At 45.3% G+C, this 10987-nt stretch overlaps 1 protein-coding gene across 2 annotated transcripts in view; it reads right to left on the reverse strand.

Moving 5' to 3' along the window:
• WWTR1 (WW domain containing transcription regulator 1) overlaps positions 1-10743 on the reverse strand; it is a 139057-nt gene extending 128314 nt beyond the window's left edge. The window contains exons 1-2 of one of the 2 annotated variants that reach the window (XM_082682196.1): positions 9973-10743; positions 9104-9537 (exon numbers count right to left, since the gene is read on the reverse strand). In XM_082682196.1, the coding sequence (XP_082538322.1) occupies positions 9104-9534 (431 nt within the window). In that variant the 5' untranslated portion in view covers positions 9535-9537; positions 9973-10743. The remainder of the gene's footprint in view (positions 1-9103; positions 9538-9972) is intronic. The other variant, XM_082682195.1, reaches the window with a different exon arrangement.
• Positions 10744-10987: the final 244 nt, after the last annotated feature.

A 10987-nucleotide genomic window follows, 5' to 3' on the forward strand; every position in this document is an offset into this window, starting at 1 on the left:
CCAAGTTCTTGGGGCCAGCAGGAGGACAGCCAATGGGAGAACTAAGAGACGTTCAGCACGGCTGCAAAGTTCAGACGCGTAACCATAACAGAAACAACTGTCTTATTGTGATACTCCTCCCAAGAGCTTCCAACACACAGTGAGCAGCTGCTCTAGGCTCTATGGCCCCAGAAGGTCTGGACACAGATATTTCGCCTGATTTCGTCTGTGCTCTCCTTGTCTCCCCAGCTAGACCGTCAGCTGCCTGAGGTCAGGGAAACCTGCTGCAGTCTCTCCCCTCACAGCACACGGCCCAGTGTTAGCACATGAGACTAATTCAGTGATTTCTTGTTGTCGATGCTGAAACAGCTAACGATCCTTATGGTGGTATGAAGGAAAAGGTCTCGGGACTCGGGAGATAGCACACATGTCCCCACCACTGCCATCTCAACTGGGAACAGTCCCAGCAATAAGCAAACTATTAGCAGTACTTACTGTGCCAGCCACAGCACTAAGTACTTTACACAGATTTCCTGATTTCACTTCATCTAACTAGGGCCAAGCAAATGCAAATGAGTATCATTTCTTCCTTTCGTATTTATCCTCTGCTGTACCTGGATGGAACATCAGAAGTCCAGGAAGTAGGGCATGCATATAAAGACGACGCTGAAGGAAATCCGTGTGACCTAAGGATCTGCCATAATCCTACTTCTTATCCTGAGGCGACTTGAATGGAGAATTCTGGGTTAAGAGTTTAGTTATTACTGTGTCAGTTCATTCCTAAAGAAAATAACCCAAAACGAGAAAAACACAAGCAGTTCCCAAAAAGCATCCATTTAGTACCGTAAGCTCCACGCTCCGGTTACTGGGCTACGGCTGAGAGATTTCCCCACACCCTGCCACACCTACCCAAATCTACAACTCCATCTTTTTTTTGTTTTTAAGATTTTTATTTTTAAGTAATCTCTACACCTCATGTGGGGCTCAGACTCACAACCCTGAGCTCAGGACTCACAAGCTCCATTGACTGAGCCAGCCAAGGGTCCCCCCTACGACTGCATCTTTACATCTTGTCTTCTTTCTTCTACAGTTTTTGTACCTACCCCACCCTCCAATTTAAAAAGAAATATATGGGACGCCTGGGTGGCTCATATGGTTGATTGCCTGCCTTCAGCTCAGGTTATGATCCCGGGGGGGGGGGGGGTCCAGCGATCGAGCCCTGCATGGGGCTCCCTGCTCAGTGGGGAGTCTGCTTCTCCCTCTCCCTTTACCGGCCCCCTGCTTGTACTCTCTCACTCTGTCAAATAAACAAATAAGATCTCAAAAAAAGAAAAGAAAAGAAACATATGTTTATTATAGGACATCTGGAATATAAAGAAAGGCAGAAAGTAAACAAGAAAAATCATCCAGAATTTCAAAAATGACCACTGAAAACATTTTGGTATCTATCCTTCTAGCACATACACACACACAGACACACACCTTTGAAAGTAAAATCAGGACTACACTATTATCTATCACAAGGTATTGTAATTGTTGGTTTTCTTGTGTTATATCCCACTTGTCTGACATACAGGACTTTTTATTTCCAAGCACTAATAATTAACGATTAAATCAAGAGATATAGATGAAAATATGCTATGTATCCACAAAGCACACTGGAAAGAAAAAAAAAATCTGTAACTTGACTCAAATATAAAAATCTCAATATAAAAATAACAAAAGGCACAGAAAAGGTTTCCCAAAGTAAGATCTGTAAAGCATTCCTGAGAGGATGGCAACCAATGATAGTTGGAATAAAAATGTTCAAATCACATGAGCTTGTGAAATACTGGCTTAAACAAAAATAAACTAGTTTTTCTGATGACTTTGGAGTCCTTAATATATATTATGAAATTCCAAGAATGGGATAGAGCATGCAACATATCCCAAAGTTCCTGGTCCAGAAACCCCATGTTCACAAAGCATCTGAATGGACTGGGGCCAAAGAATACAGTTGGAGAACACGGCTCTCCTGATTATTTCAATGCACTAAACATGCACAGTCCCCCTCAGTGAAAAGGCCACCCTCTCAGAATCTGCCTTTCATTAATAAGCTAATTACTTCAGTGCTCCGTCTTTCAAACCACCTTTCAAAAAGAAAACCATCCCTATGGGGCGCCTGGGTGGCTCAGTGGGTTGGGCCTCTGCCTTTGGCTTGGGTCATGATTTCGGGGACCTGGGATCGAGCCCCGCGTTGGGCTCTCTGCTCAGCGGGGAGCCTGCTTCCTCCTCTCTCTCTCTCTCTCTCTGCCTACCTCTCTGCCCACTTGTGATCTCTCTCTGTCAAATAAAAAAATAAAATCTTAAAACAAAAAAAAAGAAAGAAAGAAAAGAAAAGAAAACCATCCCGTAGACTGGTTGATTCTTTTTTTTTTTTTAAGATTTTAGTTACTCATTTGAGAGAAAGAAAGAGCGCATAAGCAGGGAAAACAACAGAGGGAGAAGCAGATTTCCCACTGAGCATGGAGCCCAGTGCAATCCTTATCCCTGGATGTGAGGATCATGACCCGAGAGGAAGGCAGACGCTTATCTGACTGAGCCACCCAGATGCCCCTGGGATTGGTTGATTCTTTGACTTCTATCACCCTCTCCTGTGATTAAATACACAACTGAAGAAGGAAGAGAAAGGAGAGAATGATATATAAGGCTGTAATTCCTGTAAGTCCTAACTAGTCAACAAACAAAAACCAAGCCTCCATACCGCCTCAAACCTCTACAGCAATTTATTTCTCATCAATCTCTGCGATGATAAAGGCAATGAGAAGCAAGCCAGCTCTTTTTTTTCCCCTAGAAACTACTTTACTAACATTATTTAAGTAACCTTCTTCACAAGCCCTCCTCAGTGTCCCTGATCCTGACATCCATGAGGTCACCCGCCTTCCCTGTCCCATCTGTGCTCCCTATAAAATGATACACATTTATTAAAGGTGAAGACCTTGATAAGAATAAAATGTAAATAGGCACTGTGGATATACCATCCATTTCTGGTTTATTTGTTTTTCTCATCCCCTCTCTCTCTCCAGCACCAAGAGCTCCACATTTGACCACCCAGAGGGCGTTCAGAAGCAGACTCCAATGCTCCATCCACCACTCCAGAGTTATCTGGTCACCAAGGAGACCTAATTACAGGACCTAATTATGGGCACGTAATTGGCATGAGGCATCATGGTGCAGGGGCAGGAGTACAGGTTTTAGGATCACATTATTCTAATCCCATCCCTGCCACTCACCTGATACATGACCCTGGGCCACTTACTCAACTTCAGGGAGCCTCAGTTTCCTCAAGAATAGTATGAGATAATAGTGTGTACCTATTCAGAGGGTCACTGTGAGGGTTAAATATATATATATATATATATACACACACATACACACACACATATACATACCCACACAAATATATATATATAATGTAAAAGTACCTAGGGTTATGAAAAAAAGAAAAAAAGGTTCACACACACACACACACACACACACGTGACAGGAGTGTGCTCCACAGGTGGTTCTGGGGTTGTCTCTCTAGAAAACACTGACTCAGCTCCCTGCCTTGTCTGGTCATCAGCAGATGTTGATGTCACTTACCCCTGCCTCCTCTTCTCTCTCCACTTCTTGATCCCTCCCCTCCACCCTACACCCTACTCATAAAATTGGCCCAACCAGTAGCCATGAGCCAGATTTTAAAAAAACAAACAAACAAACAAAAAAAGTACACCGTCTTTAGAAGGGATGCCATATTCTCTGCCCAAGATGCTGAAGTTAAGGGCACCCACAGTGGACAATCCTATTCAGGTTTTTTAACTGGAAAATCGTCTTTATTTTATATTTAAAAAGCTGACTTTCAATTCCAGATCCAGGTTGTCATTCAGAGCCATAACTGTAACCAAGAGTCACAACCAGCTTTTATCCTACTGCCAAGGTTTCTGCATCTGATTTTGGCCAGGTAGAGAACATATGTGTGTGGACAGAGATGCAACCGGAGGCAAGAATGAACTTGTATTGAAAGTCGGCTATGAGCCAGATTCTTCAAATGTTATCGCTTCAAAAATATCGTTTCAAAATATCCTGAAATAGGTTATTACTCTTATTAATACATATTTTACGACAAGGAAACTGAGGCAGCTGGCAATATTTTTTTAAGGACAAAAGGCCCTTCATGAAATCAACTACATTACATTGCCATCCAAAAGTAAACAGTAAAAAAAAAAACAAAACACAGTCAGTTCTTTTTTTTTAAGAAAATAAATTTAAAACAACTTTTAAAATAAATATTTTGAAATTAAAAAGTATCTGAATATTTTACCTCCCACAAACAATTCTTATTAAGTTACTCAAGCATGGGCGCCTGGGTGGCTCAGCCAGTTAAGCATCTGCCTTCCACTCAGGTCATGATCCCAGGGTCCTGGAATCGAGTCCCATATAGGGCTTCCTGCTCAGTGAGGAGTCTGCTTCTCCCTCTCCCTTTGCCTCTCACCCCCACTCATTTTCTCTCTTAAATAAATAAATCTTAAAAAAAAAAAGAAAGAAAAAAAAAAAGAACAAGAAGAAGAAGTTACTCAAGCATGTACTCCAGCAAAATGAGGGCATAAACCAAAAAAGAGGAAGACATGAGAAAAGGAAATGCTACTTCCAGCCATGGAGGGGAGAAAAGAGAAATGCCAGGATGACAACTCTCTTGGACACCTAGAGAACAATCAGAATCCAGAATGGCACAAAAAGATAAAGACATCTGGGCATAAAAGCTTAGGGAAATGAGACTTAATAGAACTGATGGAATTTAGAGCCTAAAAAATTTTGAGAGGCAAGTAATACATGAACAAATAAAAAGCAATTAGAAATACTTGAAAAAATGTTTCAGAGAGTCAAGATCCAATTATGAAGAAACTCAAAGGTGACACAAATTTAAACAACTGGTTAAGAGTCTCAGGGGTTCCTGGATGGCTCAGGCAGCTCAGGTCCTGATCTCAGGGTCTTGGGATGGAGATGCATCAGGCTCCATGCTGAGTTGGGTTGAGATCCTCTCACCCTTCCTCAGCTTCACTCCCCACCCCACTTGCACACTTGCTATCACTAAAATAAAAATTTTTTAAACAAACAAAGAAAGGGTTTGATGGAAAGAAAGAACCCATTCAACTTTGGTGCCAGATACATCCTCCTTTGATTGACCAGGAGTCCTGACACCAGATGGAAGGTAACAAGTCTAAACTTTAATCTTAATATAAAAATCAACTAATTATAGTTATAGAAATGTAATAATGTAAATGTTGTCTCTAGATTTTCAACTTTAATAATAATTTGTGAATAAGTAGGTCAAGTTAAAAGCAAAACACAAAACTTGCTGGTTATGGGTTCCTGGCTTTGGATCATTAACGTGTCATTCAAAAAGAGCAAGAATTCTAGGGACGCCCCAAACCACCTTCACTTACAAAAGGGTAGTTAAGAAATACTGTCAAAGTTGACAAAGAATAACAAAGGTGATCTAACAGACAAACTAAAAATAATATAAATACCAAAATTGGGGGAGATTACAAAAAAAAAAACCAGTTCAAGGAGCTACACTCTCATTTTCAATTAGAAGTTAAAAATTGATAAATCAAAAAATGGTGATAAGAGCATACTAGGGTTAAGGAAGTAACAATCAAAGAATTAAATACAGAAACAGTTAAAATAAAACCTAAAAGGCTCCCTCTGTGAGCCTTGAGGAGGTGAAGGAAACCATTGTTTTTCAACAAAAGTCCTTCTGTACTACTGGATTTGTTAGTGCATAGATCACTTTGACAAAAATAATTTTCTATGGCACTTTTCAGAAAAGAGAAAACACTAAAATTATTACTAAAAATTGGGAGGGGCAAGCAAATGTTATCACTGAAATTATATTTAAGAGTGGAGATAAGGAGTGCCTGGATGGTTCAGTTGGTTAAGCGTCTGCCTTTGGCTCAGATCATGATTACGGGGTCCTAGCATAGACTCACGCATCAGGCTCCCTGTTCAGCAAGGAGTCTGCTTCTCCCTCTCCCTCTGCCCCTCTGCCTACTTGTTTTCTCAATAAAATCTTCCAAAAAAAAAAAAAAAAAGAAGAAGAAGAAGAAGAAAGAAAAGAGGATAAAATGTTTTTTCTTATACAATGTTACTCAAATAATATTTTTCTGTAAGAATATAAAGTCCTACTGAAGCCAAACTGTGTTCCTCATTACAATTTTGTTTTCTGGTTCATGTGTAATAAACATGTATCCCATTTGTAACCAGAATTTTTTTTTTTAAGATTTTTTTATTTATTTATTTGACAGAGAGAGATCACAAGTAGGCAGAGAGGCAGGCACAGAGAGAGGAGGAAGCAGGCTCCCTGCTGAGCAGAGAGCCCCATGCGGGACTCGATCCCAGGACCCTGAGATCACGACCTGAGCGAAGGCAGTGGCTTAACCCACTGAGCAACCTAGGTGCCCCCAGAATTTTTTTTTTAAATCTTTAATGTGATCAGTGGTCAAAGTCAGTGTGCCAGGTGTCTAGGAGCCCAAACACCTACATTTATAAAAGCCTTGACTGACAGAATCAACGATAGGATGCTACTGCTATTCCCACTTCACAGATGCTAGAGCAAAATAGATTTTATGATTAACTGAGGGTCAGCTGCCACCATTTTTCAAGCTTCTATTTAATCCATCAAAATATGTTGCCTTTGGAGGCTGTGTAACAAAGTGTGACATACCACATTTAACTTACTCCAACTTTGGGGCGCCTGGGTGGGTCAGTGGGTTAAACGTCTGCCTTCAACTCAGGTCATGATCTCAGAGTCCTGGGATTGAGCCAACATCAGGCTCTCTGCTCAGCAGGGAGCCTGCTTCCCCCTCTCTCTCGGCCTGGCTGTCTGCCTACTTGTGATCTCTATCTCTGTCAAATAAATAAATAAAATCTTAAAAAAAAAAAAAGTGGGTTAACTTACTCCAGCTTTAAACAAAGCCCCCCAAAAAACTCCGAGAACTCCTGGCAGATTGCTTGTCTTGAACAATAGTCACAATGACTTTATTTCTTAAATGCCTTAGCTCCTTGTCCAGAAAGTTTCCCAGGGCTGCATCAAATCAAACTAGCTTACTACCTACATTGTTTCAGCTGTGGATTTCACTGGCTATCCAAAGTGAATGAAGATGTACTTAGCTTTGGACCTGCAGAGTGGTTGTCATTGGGGGGATGGGACACATGAATCTGAGCAACTTTCTCTAAACCCAAAGCTAACTTCCATTTTTGCCCTAGTTTCAACCATTCAGTCATTATGCATAAAAGGTAATTTTTTTTTTTGCTTTTGGGGGAGGGGCCCTTCTTCTCCTAGCTTTCCTCTGATATTAGGCAAGCCTAGTTCTTATTTCATGTTTTTTATAACCACAGGTATACTGATCATATATCATACATTTGTGTGTGTGTATATTCATAAGCGCAGTTTAAAAGTCATTTGGGACCAAAAAAGATCTTCCTAAATTACTGTAAATTACTGGACCATTTTCTATGTGCATTTATTACTAAGTCCACTTCTATAACGGCCACAATAAATATTCAAAACCACATTTACCTAAGTAAACTTAATACAAGATTATTTTGGAGCTTTTATGTACCACAGAAACTAATGTCATCCTTCAGAACAGCATCACTTTTAGAAAAATGTCATGTTATTACATTACATACTTGAATTCCACCAGCCATTTAGAAGCCGAAGTATTGAGTACATGTCCACACTAACACTCAAAGCCTGGGGGAAGGCCAGCTGTAGAATAACTATCAAGTCTCTTTCAGGACAAAGCTTCTCAGCATCACACCAACCCCGGAAACAAAATAAAGAACTCCTCCTTGCACAAGATCTCAACAGCACTGGGATGGGGAAGGAATTACTGGTTACCAGTATGAGTCGAAGAGTTGGCTACAGCAAACCTCGTCCCTTATACATAGTTGCTACGAGATCCAACTGACAGCAGTCAAGTATTAGTGACAAAGAAAGGCTGGACTGTATTTTTAAAAGAGCACATAATGTCTCAGCAGAAGTTTTAAACTAAGGCCTCTGCATCAAAGCAATTTCAACTTTAAGATTAAGTCTAAGGCAGGTTCTAAGAAGAGGAGTTTCTCTCCATGGCAGTGAACAGCCCCCCAGTGCAGGCAATCTGGAACCAAGTGGTCCAGCTGGCACAACCTCCACCAGGCCATCAACAGCCTGACCACCCTTGACCTCACTGGTTCCATTTCAAGTTCCAGTTTGGTTTCTCCTCTGGAACATAATTATCTTAGGGTACCACAACTGAAACAATCTTTATGTCTGTGAATATATTTTCCTGTACAGTCTAATGTAAAAATTATCACATCAAGAAAACTCTAACAATGTGAAAGGGAAGCATCATTAACAAAACAGGTTCCTGATCCGTTGGTATTTTAGGTTACTAAGTGCAACATAATAAAACTCCTGACCCAATTTCCACACAATTGATTTTCCAGCCCGCAACTACTTCAGCACAGAGTTGCTAATTACATCACTGTGCTGTGTGGTCATTACATCACTCAGCTGGGAGCAGCAAGGCCTACTAGGCAGTGTTCACTTTTCTAGCTTGCTTTTCCTAAGAATGGAGAGACTGCAGACCACCTACACTCCCAAGAGTCCCTCTCCTTCCCATGCTCAAAAATGTTCTAGAATTTACCTCTGTGTCATATCCCAATGGACCAAGCTCTGGGGCATCTGTCTTGGAGTCAACAGGTAAGAGGGTAAGGGTTTGTGCCCAGAAATCTGTACCACTATTCCAGATTCTGGACAAAGTCAGCTATGTGTTTTATGAGAATCACTGCAAAGCTACTTTCCGCCCCCCCCCCCCCACCTCTACGTGTTTCCCAGATCCCCAATCTCTTGGGATTTCCACGACCCTGGAAGAACCTCACCAAAGGCTCTTCTTATACTTTACCATTCCAACACCCAGAGACGCACTCCCTACTTCCAGCTTCCCAGATCCTTTGGAAAGAAACGTGGAAGGACACACACGCGCGCATGCACGCATCCCAACAAGCATGCGCACGCTGGGCACCGGGACTGTGCCCCCCTGACTTCGGACTCACTTACTTGAGGAAGTACCTCTGGCCAGTGGCCGTGAAGGTCATCTCCCAGCCCGGGGGCAGTGGCAGCTCGTCGGTCACATCGTAGGACTGCTGGCGGAGGTGCGCATGCTGCTGCGCTGGACTGCCTGCAGCACCCGCGCCGGTGCCCAGCTGCAGGGACGCGGGCGACGAGTGTGAGCGGACGTGCTGGGCGCCGCTGGCCAGCCGGGGCCCAGGGTGTCCGCCGGACGAGTCGGTGCTCGACTGGCGCGAGTGTGAGCCAGAATCAGGCTCCTTGAAAAACGACTCCGGCAGGATCTTCTTCCGCCACGAGCTGGGCTTGGGGTTCATGACCGAGTTGAAGAGGGCTTCGAGGTCCGTGTCTAGGTCCTGCGTGACGTGGATCACTTGCTGCCCGGGTGGCGGGAGCGGAGGGGGCACCGAAGCCGGATTCATCTTCTGCGAAGAGAAAGGAGGTCAGATCAGCCTTTTATTTAATAAAGTCGGAGGAGGGGGTCCGGGGACAGAGAGAAACAAAAGAAAAAGAGGAGAGTGATAGGTGTCCGCCTCAGGATCCCAGACACTCAGCGGTAAGGCCGGCCGGATGGGGGAGGGGTCCCTCCCGGCCTGGAGAATTATGCAACTTTCTCGAAGCAAGTTAAGTTGCCGGGAGGAGAACGAGAAGGAAGGGCGGGGGTGGGGAGGGGGGAGTAACCACACTCGGGAGGGTGCCGAACTGTTGGTGGCGAAGGACAGATCGCAACTTTCCCGGACAGGCAGCCCCCCAAAGTCTCAACCCGAGCCAGCTCCACGGCATCGCGACTCCGGAAGCCCGAGGATCCTAGGCGCCCAGGGGTGGAACCGGGTGAGCCGGCGCGCTCCAGCGGGCTCTACCTGGGCGCGCAGCGAAGCCGAGTCTGGCCGTGCGGCGGCCGCCGTCCCGCCCGAACTCGTCGTCCGGCCCCAGTCGCTCGGGTGCGACCCGAGCTTGCGGGCTTGTAGCCGGGGCCCGGCTGGCAAATCCCGACTTGATGCCTGGCAGCCGAGGGGCTTCAGCTCTCACATCCCCCGAACTGGCCTCAGGCGTTTGCGCTCCGCGAGAAGGAGGCGGAGGAGAAGCAGACAGTGCGGCCGCCGCGACTCCCGGACTGTCCCATAAACAAAGTTTGGAGCGAACTCCCACTCCCAGAAAAGAGGCGGGCCCGAAAGTTGAGCTGTTGAATTATGCATGACCTTCTAGTCCTGAGCCTGCCTGCCCCCGCTCGTCCCTCCCCTTCCTCCTCCTCCTCGTCCTCCTCCTCCCCCACCCGGGCTCCAGAAAACCCTGGGCGTGATAGATACTTCGCTGGGTGAGAGGGGACGGGTGCCCCCCATCCACTCCTCCCGGCCGCGCAGACCTTTCCCGCGGAGTCCTGGACCTGCATTCCTTCGAGTTTACCGCGGACTCAGGGCGGGATCAAAGGGAAAGTGGCTGCGCTTGTTGAATCAAGGGCTTGTAGACCGAAACTAGGGCTGGGGGTGGCGGAGGGCACGCGAGCGAGCGGCCCAGACCGAGGGAGGGCCGGTCCTGGCTGCCGGGCCCTTCCTTCGTGCTTGGCGTCGAGGCTCGGAGCGCCCAGAGCGCAGCGCTGATCCGAGGTTCTGCCTGAGGGCGGGTTCGGGTCCGCCCTGGCGCGGGGAGGCAAGGCCAGCCTTTCCACGGGAGGCTTCTTAGCGCTTGTGACCATATTTGGTCTGGCGAGGAGGCATCTTGGCTGTTTGGCTTGCAGTTGTCTGCTAGAGCGCAGACGGTGCCCAAAAAGTGCCTCTGTCACTCGAGCTGCGGCTTTGCCAGGGAGTGCGTTGTAAACAAACAGCCTTGAAACCATTGATCAGTGCTTAGTCTCCTTGCGTGACTCGGGTCACTAGA

The sequence above is a fragment of the Mustela nivalis genome, assembly GCF_964662115.1.
Source record: "Mustela nivalis genome assembly, chromosome: 1".
Taxonomy (NCBI): domain Eukaryota; kingdom Metazoa; phylum Chordata; class Mammalia; order Carnivora; family Mustelidae; genus Mustela; species Mustela nivalis.